The sequence below is a fragment of the Triticum aestivum genome, chromosome 6B (assembly GCF_018294505.1).
Source record: "Triticum aestivum cultivar Chinese Spring chromosome 6B, IWGSC CS RefSeq v2.1, whole genome shotgun sequence".
Lineage (NCBI taxonomy): Eukaryota > Viridiplantae > Streptophyta > Magnoliopsida > Poales > Poaceae > Triticum > Triticum aestivum.
The window spans coordinates 9,124,192-9,140,604 of record NC_057810.1 but is presented as its reverse complement, the minus strand read 5'-3'; the positions used below and the strand labels follow the sequence as shown (position 1 = coordinate 9,140,604).

The window sequence follows — 16,413 nt, the reverse complement described above, 5'->3', positions numbered from 1 at the left end:
GCATCTGATTTCACTCCTGCATAAACTACGATTTACATATTTTGGGAAAACAAAGGAGTGCAATGTGGTTTACTAATATCTCATGTCTCCATTCTGCACCCTTCTGTATTTCTCACCACATATAGCAAAGGGAAACACTAGGAATCAGACCACTAATATATTGTTTCCATCAGACCACTGATATATAGCAAGATTGGTGTCCGGATATGCTATTTCCTTCCCTTGTAAACCGACTCCGAACAACCCTACGTCCATCCAGTGTCTATATAAACCAAGGGTTTAGTCCGTAGAGGCTATCAGAATGATCATAGGCTAGACAGCTAGGGTTTAGCCATTACGATCTCGAAGTAGATCAACTATTATAACCCCTATACTCATCGAATACAATCAAGCAGGACGTAGGGTTTACCTCCTTTAAGAGGGCACGAACCTGGGTAAACATTGTGTCCCATCGTCTCTTGTTACCATTGAGTCTTAGACACATAGCTTGGGCCCCCCTACATGAGAGCTGCCAGTTTTGACACCGACACTTTGTCTGTTCATAAAACGTCATCGTGTTCTACTAATTTGTTTCTTTCATGGTGCTAATGCCTAGTAGTACAGTGCTTATAAGTTCACATCGTATGTTTCATAGACTAGACACGATTCCCTTCCTACAGTTTGCATCTCGTGTTGAACGGATCGATCTTGGACAAGCTCACATGCATTGTGAGCTCCTTGTCGTCAACAAGGTGCTGCATCTTGGCCTGGGTACAGTCGGCATCATTGGAACATCACGGGCATTATGCTAGATACAAAGAAGCATGGCTTGAATGAGATGTAGACTGATGTATATACAGAAGAAAATCACTCTAAGAAGAATAATCAATACTACTTAAAGCACATAGGTAGTGATTGAAGCAAAATGCATGTGCGATAAAATAAGCACACAATTACATACTTGAAGCAAAAAAAATCAGATTGGGATGCATGTTTTGTAATGGAAGCATATTTTGTGTCACCAACATACAAAATTTATATAATTTTGGTAACCTATGGAGGCAAATCCTGTAGGCTGAATAAGCATATGTATTGCAATTTAGAAGCTCCGTAACTAATAATCCACATTGGTAATGCTTGAAGCATGAATTAACTACCATAGTGACATGTATAAGGAAAAAAATAGAAGCATCCTCTGTGTTTTCCATGGAAGCATCAATGAGAAACAATGATAGCATACATAGGTATTGTTGAAACAAAAAAAATCGCTGCAAGAAAAATAGAGTACAATAACTTTATTAAATGAAGGAACACGGGCATGGCTGAAGCACAAAGTAATATTGGTTGAGCAGTTGAAGTGTGATTCAGAAGAACAATTTGCAGGAACCATGAAAATATGCTATATAGATATGATTCATCTTTAATGGAAGCATAGAACATTGAAAATGGAAACAAAATTTATAGCCTGAAGAAACATGTGTATTAAAGTTTAGTAGCCCATGAATAAAGAAGCACGAAAAGAGAGCCTTAGAGGGTTCATTAGACCATGTTAACGATTGTCATGTTGCCGAGTGGGAAATTCCTAATCATGGTACCGATCAACGTGTTCTAAAGAGCAATCCAGGCATTGAGTAGGTGCTGAATCTCCCAGAGGAGGTGATTCCCTGCGCCAGAAGTGTAAAAGGCGACTGTGATCCGACTGAGTCGTGTCGGCCCAGACCGACTTGCTGTGAATGCGATTCTATCACCAGTGGAAAATGGCTAGCCACAACTTCGTCTGTGGCACGCCGTTTTTCATCGCCGCCAGCATATATACATCATTTTATGAGATATTCCATAATTCATACTATATATTAGCTTTTGTATAAGACGATATACTCCATTCTTAAAAAAAATACTTCGCATTAAAAAAAGAAAATACTCCATACTTTCTTAAACGTTATAACATAATCCCATCATTCCATAATATAATGTAAGTGTGTTTTTTACACTATAATAGTGTCAATAACGCTCTTATATTATGGGAGGGAGGGCACTATACACTCCATACTTTCCAAAAACATTACTCCAGTCTACATACTCCTCCCTTGAGTGTACATAAACTATGAATTAAAGGCACATATCAACATGTACTCACTTCGTTCTTGCCGGTGTCGTGTCATACAGGCCCAACCCTGGGGGGGGGGGGCTGTGACACCCCGGCCCCCCAAAATTCAGGGGCCCCTCCCCAGGTCTGCAGGTAGCCTACGGGCCATTGGTAAACAAACTACGAGCCGTGGGTTAGGGAGGTAGTCAGGCGTGGACATAGGCAAACCTAGCGATTCTTCTTAGTAATCTACTGATCCAACAGCGTATTTTTCTCCCATAATTTCTTCCTAGTTTAGACCAGCATTTTGTCGTCTCGCCGATGCAGATTTGTATTCCCAGGTGCCCTGATCGCAAGATGGAGTCAATACTCGGTACGCGATGCCACTTTCTGTCCCGACTCCAGGCGTTGGAGATGCATGCAAATCCACATGGTCATGGCTGAACGCCCTACTACGACCAAGGACGATCCAGTCCAAGTCGAGAAGAAATAAGATGATCCAATTCATCCATGGTATATTATTACTCCTATTGCAGATCTCTATTCCTGGGCGTTTCTAATCCCTATTGTTGGAGAACTACGCATAGACCTAGCTCTGATACCACTGTTGGAGAATGTTGCAGAAAATAAAAATGTGCCTACGGTTTCACCAAGATCAATCTATGAGTTCATCTAGCAACGAGAGAGAGGAGTGCATCTACATACCCTGTAGATCGAGCGGCAGCGTTCAAGGGAACGGGATTGAGGGAGTCGTACTCGTCGTGATCCAAATCACCGGAGATCCTAGCGCTGAACGGACGGAACCTCCACGTTCAACACACGTACGGTCAGCGTGACGTCTCCTCCTTCTTGATCCAGCAAGGGGGAAGGAGAGGTTGATGAAGATCCAGCAGCACGACGGCGTGGTGGTGGATGCAGCAGGGTTCCGGCAGGGCTTCGCCAAGCGTTTGCGGGAGGAAGAGGTGTAGCAAGGGCGAAGGGAGGCGCCAAGTGCAAGGGTGCGGCTTCCCTCCATGCCCCCCTCTTTATATAGGGACCCCCGGGGGGGAGGGGGCCTAGGAGATGGGATCTCCTGGGGGGCGGTGGCCAAGGGGGGAAACTTGCCCCCCCAAGGCAAGTGGAGGCGCCCCCTCCCCTAGGGTTCCCAACCCTAGGCGCAGGGGGGGCAAGGGGGGGCGCACCAGCCCACCAGGGGCTGGTTCCCCTCCCACTTCAGCCCATGGGGCCCTCCGGATAGGTGGCCCCACCCGATGGACCCCCAGGACCGTTCCGGTGGCCCCGGTACAATACCGGTGACCCCCGAAACTTTCCCGATGGCCGACACTCAACTTCCCATAATAATTCTTTACCTCCGGACCATTCCGGAACTCCTCGTGACGTCCGGGATCTCATCCGGGACTCCGAACAACTTTCGGTTTGCTGCATACAAATATTTCTACAACCCTAGCGTCACCGAACCTTAAGTGTGTAGACCCTACGGGTTCGTGAGACACGTAGACATGAACGAGACGGCTCCCCGGTCAATAACCAACAGCGGGATCTGGATACCCATGATGGCTCCCACATGCTCCTCGATGATCTCATCGGATGAACCACGATGTCGAGGATTCAAGCAACCCCGTATACAATTCCCTTTGTCAATCGGTACGTTACTTGCCCGAGATTCGATCGTCGGTATCCCAATACCTCGTTCAATCTCGTTACCGGCAAGTCACTTTACTCGTACCGTAATGCATGATCCCGCGCCCAGACACTTGGTCACTTTGAGCTCATTATGATGATGCATTACCGAGTGGGCCCAGAGATACCTCTCCGTCATACGGAGTGACAAATCCCAGTCTCGATCCGTGTCAACCCAACAGACACTTTCGGAGATACCCGTAGTACACCTTTATAGTCACCCAGTTACGTTGTGACGTTTGGTACACCCAAAGAACTCCTACGGTATCTGGGAGTACAAGATCTCATGGTCTAAGGAAAAGATACTTGACATTTGGAAAAGCTCTAGCAAACGAACGACACGATCTTGTGCTATGCTTAAGATTGGGTCTTGTCCATCACATCATTCTCCTAATGATGTGATCCCGTTATCAATGACATCCAATGTCCATAGTCAGGAAACCATGACTATCTGTTGATCAACGAGCTAGTCAACTAGAGGCTCACTAGGGACATATTGTGGTCGGATAACATAATTATAGCATGAATAAAAGACAATTATCATGAACAAGGAAATATAATAATAATCCTTTTATTATTGCCTCTAGGGCATATTTCCAACAGTCTCCCACTTGCACTAGAGTCAATAATCTAGGTACATTGTGATGAATCGAACACCCATAGAGTTCTGGTGTTGATCATGTTTTGCTCGCGGAAAAGGTTTAGTCAATGGATCTGCGACATTCAGATCCGTATGTACTTTGCAAATATCTATGTCTCCATCTTGAACATTTTCACGGATGGAGTTGAAACGACGCTTGATGTGCCTGGTCTTCTTGTGAAACCTGGGCTCCTTGGCAAGGGCAATAGCTCCAGTGTTGTCACAGAAGAGAGTGATCAGCCCCGACGCCTTGGGTATGACTCCTAGGTCGGTGATGAACTCCTTCATCCATATTGCTTCATGTGCTGCCTCCGAGGCTGCCATGTACTCCGCTTCACATGTAGATCCCACCACGACGCTCTGCTTGCAAATGCACCAGCTTACTGCTCCACGATTCAACATATACACGTATCCGGTTTGTGACTTAGAGTCATCCAGATCTGTGTCGAAGCTAGCATCGATGTAACCCTTTACGACGAGCTCTTCATCACCTCCGTAGATGAGAAACATGTACTTAGTCCTTTTCAGGTACTTCAGGATATTCTTGACCGATGTCCAGTGTTCCTTGCCGGGATTACTTTGGTACCTACCTACCAAACTTACGGCAAGGTTTACATCAGGTCTGATACACAGCATGGCATACATAATAGATCCTATGGCTGAGGCATAGGGGATGACACTCATCTCTTCTTTATCTTCTGCCGTGGTCGGGCATTGAGCCGAGCTCAATCTCACACCTTGCAATACAGGCAAGAACCCTTTCTTGGACTGATCCATATTGAACTTCTTCAATATCTTATCAAGGTATGTGCTTTGTGAAAGACCTATGAGGCATCTCGATCTATCCCTATAGATCTTGATGCCTAATATGTAAGCAGCTTCTGCAAGGTCCTTCATTGAAAAACACTTATTCAAGTAGGCCTTAATGCTGTCCAAAAGATCTATATCATTTCCCATCAAAAGTATGTCATCTACATATAATATGAGAAATGCTATAGAGCTCCCACTCACTTTTTGTAAACGCAGGCTTCTCCATAAGTCTGCATAAACCCAAACGCTTTGATCATCTCATCAAAGCGAATGTTCCAACTCCGAGATGCTTGCACTAGCCCATAAATGGATCGCTGGAGCTTGCATACCTTGTTAGCATTCTTAGGATCGACAAAACCTTCCGGCTGCATCATATACAGTTCTTCCTTAAGATAGCTGTTAAGGAATGCCGTTTTGACGTCCATCTGCCATATCTCATAATCATAGTATGCGGAAATTGCTAACATGATTCGGACGGACTTCAGCTTCGCTACGGGAGAGTAAGTCTCATCGTAGTCAACCCCTTGAACTTGCCGATAACCCTTAGCGACAAGTCGAGCTTTATAGATGGTAACATTACCATCCGCGTCCGTCTTCTTTTTCAAGATCCATTTGTTTTCTATCGCTCGCCGATCATCGCGCAAGTCTGTCAAAGTCCATACTTTATTTTCATACATGGATTCTATCTCGGATTGCATGGCTTCAAGCCATTTGTTGGAATCTGGGCCCGTCATTGCTTCTTCATAGTTTCAAGGTTCACCGTTGTCTAACAACATGATTTCCAGGACAGGGTTGCCATACCACTCTGGTGTGGAACGTGTCCTTGTGGACCTACGAAGTTCAGTAGCAACTTGATACGAAGTACCTTGATCATCATCATTGATTTCCTCTCCAGTTGGTGTAGGCACCACAGGAACATTTTCCTGAGCTGCACTACTTTCCGGTTCAAGAGGTAGTACTTCATCAAGTTCTACTTTCTTCCCACTTACTCCTTTTGAGAGAAACTCTTTTTCTAGAAAGGATCCGTTCTTGGCAACAAAGATCTTGCCTTCGGATCTAAGGTAGAAGGTATACCCAATGGTTTCCTTAGGGTATCCTATGAAGACGCATTTTTCCGACTTGGGTTCGAGCTTTTCAGGTTGAAGTTTCTTGACATAAGCATCGCATCCCCAAACTTTTAGAAACGACAGCTTAGGTTTCTTCCCAAACCATAATTCATACGGTGTCGTCTCAACGGATTTAGACGTAGCCCTATTTAAAGTGAATGTAGCTGTCTCTAGAGCGTATCCCCAAAATGATAGCGGTAAATCGGTAAGAGACATCATAGATCGCACCATATCCAATAGAGTGCGATTACGACGTTCGGACACACCGTTACGTTGAGGTGTTCCAGGCGGCGTGCGTTGTGAAATGATTCCACATTTCCTTAAGTGCGTACCAAATTCGTGACTTAAATATTCTCCTCCACGATCTGATCGTAGGAACTTTATCTTTCGGTCACGTTGATTCTCTACCTCATTCTGAAATTCCCTGAACTTTTCAAAGGTCTCAGACTTGTGTTTCATCAAGTAGACATACCCATATCTACTCAAGTCATCAGTGAGAGTGAGAACATAACGATATCATCCATGAGCCTCAACGCTCATTGGACCGCACACATCAGTATGTATGATTTCCAATAAGTTGGTTGCTCGCTCCATTATTCCGGAGAAAGGAGTCTTGGTCATTTTTCCCATAAGGCATGGTTCGCATGTGTCAAATGATTCATAATCGAGAGACTCTAAAAGTCCATCAGCATGGAACTTCTTCATGCGCTTGACACCAATGTGACCAAGGCGGCAGTGCCATAAGTATGTGGGACTATCGTTATCAACTTTACATCTTTTGGTATTCACACTATGAATATGTGTAACATCACGTTCGAGATTCATTAAGAATAAACCATTGACCATCGGGGCATGACCATAAAACATATCTCTCATATAAATAGAACAACCATTATTCTCGGATTTAAATGAGTAGCCATCTCGAATTAAACGAGATCCAGATACAATGTTCATGCTCAAACTTGGCACTAAATAACAATTATTGAGGTTTAAAACTAATCCCGTAGGTAAATATAGAGGTAGCGTGCCGACGGCGATCACATTGACCTTGGAACCATTCCCGAAGCACATCGTCACCTCGTCCTTCGCCAGTCTCCGCTTATTCCACAGCTCCTTCTTTGAGTTACAAATATGAGCAACGACACCGGTATCAAATACCCAGGAGCTACTACGAGCACTGGTAAGGTACACATCAATTACATGTATATCACATATACCTTTAGTGTTGCCGGCCTTCTTGTCCGGTAAGTATTTGGGGCAGTTCCGCTTCCAGTGACCCTTCCCTTTGCAATAAAAGCACTCAGTTTCAGGCTTGGGTCCATTCTTTGACTTCTTCCCGACAACTGGCTTACGGCGCGGCAACATCCTTGCCGTCCTTCTTGAAGTTCTTCTAACCCTTGCCTTTCTTGAACTTGGTGGTTTTATTGACCATCAACACTTGATGTTCCTTTTTGATTTCTACCTCTGCTGACTTCAGCATTGAAAATACTTCAGGAATAGTTTTCACCATCCCCTGCATATTGTAGTTCATCATAAAGCTCTTGTAGCTCGGTGGGAGAGACTGAAGGATTCTGTCAATGACCGCCTCGTCCGGGAGGTTAATGTCCAGCTGGGACAGGCAGTTGGGCAACCCAGACATTTTGAGTATGTGCTCACTGAGAGAACTATTTTCCTCCATCTTACAACTATAGAACTTGTCGGAGACTTCATATCTCTCGACCTGGACATGAGCTTGTAAAACCATTTTCAGCTCCTCGAACATCTCATATGCTCCGTGTTGCTCAAACCGCTTTTGGAGCCCCGGTTCTAAGCTGTAAAGCATGCCGCACTGAACGAGGGAGTAATCATCAGCACGTGACTGCCAAGCGTTCATAACATCTTGGTTCTCTGGGATGGGTGCTTCACCTAGCGGTCCTTCTAGGACATATGCTTTCTTGGCAGCTATGAGGATGATCCTTAGGTTTCGGACCCGGTCCGTATAGTTGCTGCCATCATCTTTCAGCTTGGTTTTCTCTAGGAATGCGTTGAAGTTCATGTTGACATGAGCGTTGGCCATTTGATCTACAAGACATTTTTTGCAAAGATTTTAGACTAAGTTCATGATAATTAAGTTCATCTAATCAAATTATTTAATGAACTCCCACTCTGATTAGACATCCCTCTAGTCATCTAAGTGTTACATGATCCGAGTCGACTAGGCCGTGTCTGATCATCACGTGAGACGGACTAGTCATCATCGGTGAACATCTCCATGTTGATCGTATCTTCCATACGACTCATGTTCGACCTTTCGGTCTCTATGTTCCGAGGCCATGTCTGTACATGCTAGGCTCGTCAAGTTAACCTAAGTGTTTTGCATGTGTAAATCTGTCTTACACCCATTGTATGTGAACGTTAGACTCTATCACACCCAATCATCACGTGGTGCTTCGAAACAACGAACTGTCGCAACGGCACACAGTTAGGGGGAACACTTTCTTGAAATTATTATGTGGGATCATCTTATTTACTACCGTCGTTCTAAGTAAACAAGATGCAAAAACATGATAAATATCACATGCAATCAACTAATAGTGACATGATATGGCCAATATCATATAGCTCCTTTGATCTCCATCTTCTGGGCTCCATGATCATCTTCGTCACCGGCATGACACCATGATCTCCATCATCATGATCTCCATCATCGTGTCTCCATGAAGTTGCTCGCCAACTATTACTTCTACTACTATGGCTAATGGTTTAGCAATAAAGTAAAGTAATTACATGGCGTTAAATCATTGACACGCAGGTCATACAATAATTAAGACAACTCCTATGGCTCCTGCCGGTTGTCATACTCATCGACATGCAAGTCGTGATTCCTATTACAAGAACATGATCTCATACATCACAATATATCATTCATCATTCATGACAACTTTTGGCCATATCACATCACAAAACAATTGCTGCAAAAACAAGTTAGGCGTCCTCTAATTGTTGTTGCATCTTTTACGTGGCTGCAATAGGGTTCTAGCAAGAACGTTTTCTTACCTACGAAAAAGCGACAACGTGATTTGTCAACTTCTATTTACCCTTCATAAGGACCCTTTTCATCGAATCCGCTCCATCTAAAGTGGGAGAGACAGACACCCGCTAGCCACCTTATGCAACTAGTGCATGTCAGTCGATGGAACCTGTCTCACGTAAGCATACGTGTAAGGTCGGTCCGGGCCGCTTCATCCCACAATACCGCTGTAGCAAAGTAAGACTAGTAGTGGCAAGAAAGTTGACAACATCTACACCCACAACAGATTTGTGTTCTATTCGTGCAAAGCGAACTATGCATAGACCTAGCTCTGATACCACTGTTGGAGAACGTTGCAGAAAATAAAGATTTGCCTACGGTTTCACCAAGATCAATCTATGAGTTCATCTAGCAACTAGAGAGAGGAGTGCATCTACATACCCTTGTAGATCGAGCGGAAGCGTTCAAGGGAACGGGGTTGAGGGAGTCGTACTCGTCGTGATCCAAATCACCGGAGATCCTAGCGCCGAACGGACGGCACCTCCGCGTTCAACACACATATGGTCAGCGTGACGTCTCCTCCTTCTTGATCCAGCAAGGGAAAAGGAGAGGCTGATGAAGATCCAGCAGCACGACTGCCTGGTGGTGGATGCAGCAGGGTTCCGGCAGGGCTTCGCCAAGCGTTTGCGGGAGGAAGAGGTGTAGGAAGGGGGAAGGGAGGCACCAAGTGCAAGGGTGCGGCTGCCCTCCATCCCCCCTCTTTATATAGGGACCCCAGGGGGGGTGGCGGCCAAGGGGGGAAACTTGCCCCCCAAGGCAAGTGGAGGCGCCCCCTCCCCTAGGGTTCCCAACCCTAGGCGCAGGGGGCCCCAAGGGGGGGGGCGCACCAGCCCACCAGGGGCTGGTTCCCCTCCCACTTCAGCCCATGGGGCCCTCCGGGATAGGTGGCCTCACCCGGTGGACCCCTGGGACCCTTCCGGTGGTCCCGGTACAATACCGGTGACCCTCGAAACTTTCCCGATGGCCGAAACTCGACTTCCCATATATAATTCTTTACCTCAGACCATTCCGGAACTCCTCGTGACGTCCGGGATCTCATCCGGGACTCCGAACAACTTTCGGTTCGCTGCATACAAATATCTCTACAACCGTAGCGTCACGGAACCTTAAGTGTGTAGACCCTACGGGTTCGGGAGACACGTAGACATGACCGAGACGGCTCTCCGGTCAATAACCAACAAAGGGATCTAGATACCCATGATGGCTCCCACATGCTCCTCGATGATCTCATCGGATGAACCACGATGTCGAGGATTCAAGCAACCCCGTATACAATTCCCTTTGTCAATCGGTACGTTACTTGCCCGAGATTCGATCGTCGGTATCCCAATACCTCGTTCAATCTCGTTACCGGCAAGTCACTTTACTCGTACCGTAACGCATGATCCCGTGACCAGACACTTGGTCACTTTGAGCTCATTATGATGATGCATTACCGAGTGGGCCCAGAGATACCTCTCCGTCATACGGAGTGACAAATCCCAGTCTCGATCCGTGTCAACCCAACAAACACTTTCGGAGATACCCGTAGTACACCTTTATGGTCACCCAGTTACGTTGTGATGTTTGGTACACCCAAAGCACTCCTACGGTATCTGGGAGTTACACGATCTCATGGTCTAAGGAAAAGATACTTGACATTTGGAAAAGCTCTAGCAAATGAACTACACGATCTTGTGCTATGCTTAAGATTGGGTCTTGTCCATCACATCATTCTCCTAATGATGTGATCCCGTTATCAACGACATCCAATGTCCATAGTCAGGAAACCATGACTATCTGTTGATCAACGAGCTAGTCAACTAGAGGCTCACTAGGGACATATTGTGGTCTATGTATTCACACGTGTATTACGATTTCCGGATAATACAATTATAGCATGAATAAAAGACAATTATCATGAACAAGGAAATATAATAATAATCCTTTTATTATTGCCTCTAGGGCATATTTCCAACACCTATACGATTCTATTGATTAAGTAATTTATCCATTGCGTACATGGTGGGTAGCTAGCATTGATCAACCTTTGATGTCAATTGTATTTACTTCCAGCATGCTGAAAAGGAGTTGATGCAATCCGGGAGACGCTTTTGCGAAAATTTCAAGAATAATGCTGGTCCTTCTTGAAGATGGCGATTCATGACATGAAGCCCACGAGGATATTGAAGATGGCGGTTCACAAGCAAGGCCCCAAGGCCCGAGGGCGACTTAAGGCTCGTAGGGGTAAACCGACATATATGTAAGACTTGTATTGTAAGGCATATATAGATAGTCACAGAGCCGGACTCGTTTTCTATGAGCCGGCCGGGACCCCGTGAGCCGTTGGGCGTCAACCTGTGTATATAAAGGGACGACCCGGCAACGGTTCAAGGCAAGAGACAAGAGATCGAAAGCTAGGTCAATCGTATTCACTCCCTGGTATTCAAGACATAAGCAATACCACCTCAAACTGGATTAGGCATTTAGCCAAACCAGTATAAACTCACGTGTCCTTTGTCCCGTTTAACCCCTTTACGCTACCCTAGTTGCGATGGCTCCATGACTAAGTCCTCACACTAGGACATCAGCCGTGACTATTCCACAACAATATGTATAACGGAGTGTTAGAGATATGACAGACAAGCAAAACAACAAAGAAAGATATCTACACGGAGGAACACGAGACTTTCATGTGGTAAAACCCCTCCAACATGAAGGGGAAAAAACCAGGAGCACTAGCCAGTAAACTTCACTATATCTGGAGAGGTTAAAAAGCTGGGAATTTACAACTGACCAACTTATCCCATGCAGCGGCTTAGAAGAGGTATCTATACAACGGTGACATGGACAATACTGATCCGTACCGCATGAGGCCTTCGCCCCCCACACATGCACCCCCAGGCACCCTGAAAGGGCGGCCCACATGGCTGAAGCCTCCAATTGACGGGCCTAAGCTCAACTCAGTTGGTCAGAAGTTAGACGTTAACTTAATAGTTGAATTTGGATCAGAACATAGCACGAAGAGCAGCAGCACCCACAACTTAACACTATAATTTAAGAAATACTTGCCACCTAGTTAGTGAAACTAATTTTGGAAATGTTTTACATATGAGGCTTCGGTTCTTCTTTGAATGGGCACTTCCGTGTGTGGAAATTGCTTTCCTATTTTCTAAAAGTTAAGGAGTCTTCTAATAGTCGTAATGATTAAAAAAAGTTATTTCTCTCATTTTTCTGAGGGAAAAGGTTCTCCTTTTGTATGATTTATGGACATTTCACTCGCTAGACCTGTAAGATAGTGACGGGAATTTAAGTTTGTCCTAGGTGATAGTATGAAGATGGTCATCATAAGCACAACTATGTTTAGAGCGATGGATAAGTTTGGCCTGCACTCCATAATGTGAAACTTCCTCCCATGACAATTTGTCATCGTCGGTGTCTCCCAAGGTGTACATGTGGCTAGGCAGTCATTTTCTAAGATTTAATGAGCCCACACTTGAAACATATTGGGAAACTTCCTCCCACGACACTTCGTCATGGTCGGTGTCTCCCATGGTGTACATGTTGCCAAGTGGTCGTTTTCTAAGATTTAATGAGCCCACGTGAAACATGTTAGACCAGTGAGGCAAACACACAAATTCAAGTATGTGTATCATCTTATTAAGGTCATCGTCATCATCAGACGCCAGGATAAAAAACTGTGTGTGCCTTAGGACCTACTATAGGAGTGCTCTTGTGGGCGCTTGCTATTAAGGCAATCGAGCGCACGACCCCTCCCCTGAGGATAGTATCCCCCGATGGGGAGGCTTTCCAACCTCAGTGCTACTTCCATTGCCACAGAAAAAGTTCTGCTTGTAGTCAACGCCTTGAACCATGACAAAAACCTTTTGTAACAAGTCGAGCCTTATAAACGTAAATATTTCCATCCATATCAATATTTATTTATTTGCACTCGATGGATTTAACGCCATCTTGCAGGTGAACCAATTTTCAAACTAGATTTTCTCCCATAAAATCTATGTAGGATCTCATGGCACTCTTCTAGCTTTTTCGCAGAGTATATATGGGTCCATCATTGCTTCCACATAAGTCGTAGAACCATCATTGTCTAACTACAATATGTTGTGTGAATTGCGGAGCCTTTTCGACCTTTGTGGTGCTTCTTTGCCATGGTTGGCTCAACTTGTTCTGGCAGGTGAACATCACTAATGGGGTCATCCACGAGTGGCTTTTCTTAACCTCTTCGAGCTGCAAAGATCTCCATTTGTTGAGGGAAATTTATGATTCGGGTGTTCATGTGGGTGAAGCAGGGGGAAACCATATCCGTTCTAGACAGTATTTGTTCTAGCAGGTTGGGAATTGATCGGCGAAGATCATGATGGTGACCTCATAAATTGAAATGTAGAATGGATTCATGTATTCCCCAGTTCCTAAATATAAGTCTTTTTAGATATTTCAATATAGACTGCATACGGAGCAAAATGAGTGAATCTACACCCTAAAACATGTCTATATACATCCGTATGTAGTTTGTAATGGAATTTCTAGAAAGACTTATATTTAGGAACGGCGGGAGTAGTGAAAACTATTGATGATGTGCAGTCGATCGTCCTTGGTAGAGGATTCAACGTCATGGAGTTTGGTGTCGAAGTAGCGGAGGTGGGTGCCATAGATCTTGCCGCCGAGGGCTTTGTGTCCTTCTCGGCGCGACATCAGCAGAGCATGATGATGTTAGCTTGTTGACACGTTGGTAGATCACAAGTGGAAAGTAGGTATGGAATTAACACAAGATGCAGGGTAACACTATCTTCTTTATTATTCAAAGAAATAGATGTATACAATATGGTGCCCCTATCCAAAATATACATAAATATATAATATGCCCTTTCAAGTAGGGGAGCAACTGTCGCGAACTTGCAGCAATCGAGAAAGACCCGCAAAATACATGTATAAATTCGGGATACAGCTCCCATAGAGGTAGAAATCGACCAAGCAGAAAGAATAACAGAAATAACAATTGTGTAAGGGTACAGCCACGTTCATGTAGCTCGTTATTGGCAGCAACATATTAATTTGTTCAACATTGGCCACCGGGGTAGACATGTCCCATCAGGCGTGGTTCGGCGTGCAGCACAAGCGGTTTGGCTAGGAATAAATCGTGCTCCGACTCACTGAGATCGATAGATGCTACACCCGCTGGCTTGGTCCATGTGAATCCCTGCAGTAGCCGTCCGAAGAGCATTACACACATGGTTGTGCCAAGCGATGCCGCCACACACACACGGCGGCCGGTGCTGAAGGAGATGAACCGCAACTCATTCTCTGTGAGGGCGACGTCGTTGTGGGCTGCGGTATTAATATGACGCTCTGGCTTGAAGTGTAGCGGCTCGTCCCAGACAGCCGGGTTCCGGCCAAGTCCCCTACGGCTGAGTAAGACATGGCTGCCCTTGGGGACACGGTAGCCGGCGATGTTGCTGTCAGCGAGCGCGACGTGTGGCACGTTGAAGGGCGCGACGGGGTGCAGCCGGAATGCCTCACGAATGCATGCCTTGACGTAGGTGAGGCGTGGGATGTCCGACTCCTGCACCAACCGCTCTCGGCCCACCACCCGGTCGATTTCCTCCACCGCCTTCCGCATCACCTCGGGCATGTTTGTCATATCTGCGAGCGCCCACTCCACCGCGTTGGATGGGTTGTCCATGGCGGCAAATATTATGTCCTGCACCAGCATCCCATGCAACAGATTAATGAAAATAAGTATACTTTTTTTGCATCTTGGACCTTCATAGACACGTTTGATGTTGACATCGGTTTTTCTTTATTTTGCTTTTTGGCCCCTGGATGTTTTTCTGGTGGCGTGCCCTCGGTGTTGCATGCATGCATGCGTTATGTGTTTACGTACGTACCAGCGACTGTGCTTTCACCTCCTCGATGGTGAGAAGAGGGTTCCCCTCTGCGTCCTTGAGCGTGATGAGTACATCGAGGAAATCCTCGAGCTCCTCCATCTGGCCGGACTTCCATTGCCGCCACCTCTCGTCAATGACCGTGTCGTGCAGCCGGTTGACCGTCGCATTGGCCTCCATCACAATCTTCTTGTGTCCGTCGAGGTCGAGGCCGAGGCCGCGCAGCCACGGTAGGTAGTCGGAGACGCAGAACGTGTAGAGGAGCCCTAGCGACGTGAACACAGCGTCCATGTGCTCCACCTCCATTGCACCCGGGCCGCCATCCTGACGAGGCTCGCCGAAGTAGCGCCTGCCAAATACGAGCCGCCGGATGACATTACCACAGTAATGCCTCGCCACATGCCTCACATCGACGGCCGAGGACGGCGCGGTGGCGAGCGTGTAGACGTAGCTTGTGAGGTTGTCGGCCTCTTGGGCACGCTGGTCGTGGAGCCACTGGTGCCGGGAGGGGCAGATGATTTCCGAGGTGAGCACGCGACGCATCTTCCTCCACTGGTCGCCCATGGGGGACAGCACGGCGTTCTTGTACCCGCCGCTAAAGGTCGACGAGGCGAAGGTGAGTGGGCGGGAGGCGAAGTTGGCATCCTGCTTCTTGAGTACCTCGCGGGCGATCTTCGGGCATGTGATCGGGACCACGAGGACGCTACCGAGGCGGATGCAGGCGATGTCGGTGTCCATGTCCTTCATCATCGAGTGGATCCATCGGAATGCTGGCTTGTTGAGCATCATCTCCGGCAGGTTGCCCACAAGGGGCCAGGAGAATGCACTGCCCGGAGGGAGCTGCGTGGCACCAACGCAGGTGATCTTGCTCTTGGGCTTGGGCATGAACATAAGGACGATGAAGGCTAGCACGGGCAATAGCCCCATTGCCACTAAGAACAGCCGATCCATCGGTGCAAGCACTGCTTTGTTGGACCCACAGATCAAACTAGCCACTAGAAACTTTTCTGTTCCCTCCCTCGGGTTGCAGGTTATGAATATATATAGCTAAACTTTTTATGCATGTCCAGGATGGTTTAGGGCACCTCCAACGTTGACCCGCAAATTTTCTCCGGCATCCGTTTACGGACGGGGAAATCAGTCCACGGACACAGATGCCC

The 16,413-nt window shown here is 46.4% G+C and overlaps 1 protein-coding gene across 1 annotated transcript; it reads right to left on the bottom strand.

The window, feature by feature from the left end:
• Positions 1-14,205: 14,205 nt before the first annotated feature.
• On the bottom strand, positions 14,206-16,180 carry LOC123138575 (tyrosine N-monooxygenase-like). The gene is made up of 2 exons (XM_044558547.1): positions 15,257-16,180; positions 14,206-15,069 (listed from the first exon to the last, which is right to left on the bottom strand). The coding sequence occupies exons 1-2, from the start codon at positions 16,178-16,180 to the stop codon at positions 14,428-14,430; spliced, it is 1,566 nt and encodes a 521-aa protein (XP_044414482.1). The 3' UTR covers positions 14,206-14,427.
• Positions 16,181-16,413: the final 233 nt, after the last annotated feature.

Coding starts and splice junctions, on each gene's coding strand:
- LOC123138575 (XM_044558547.1), bottom strand. CDS start 16,180: ATGGGGCTATTGCCCGTGCTAGCCTTCATCGTCCTTATGTTCATGCCC. Junction 15,070..15,256: donor AGGTGAAAGCACAGTCGCTG/GTACGTACGTAA, acceptor ATGCTGGTGCAG/GACATAATATTTGCCGCCAT.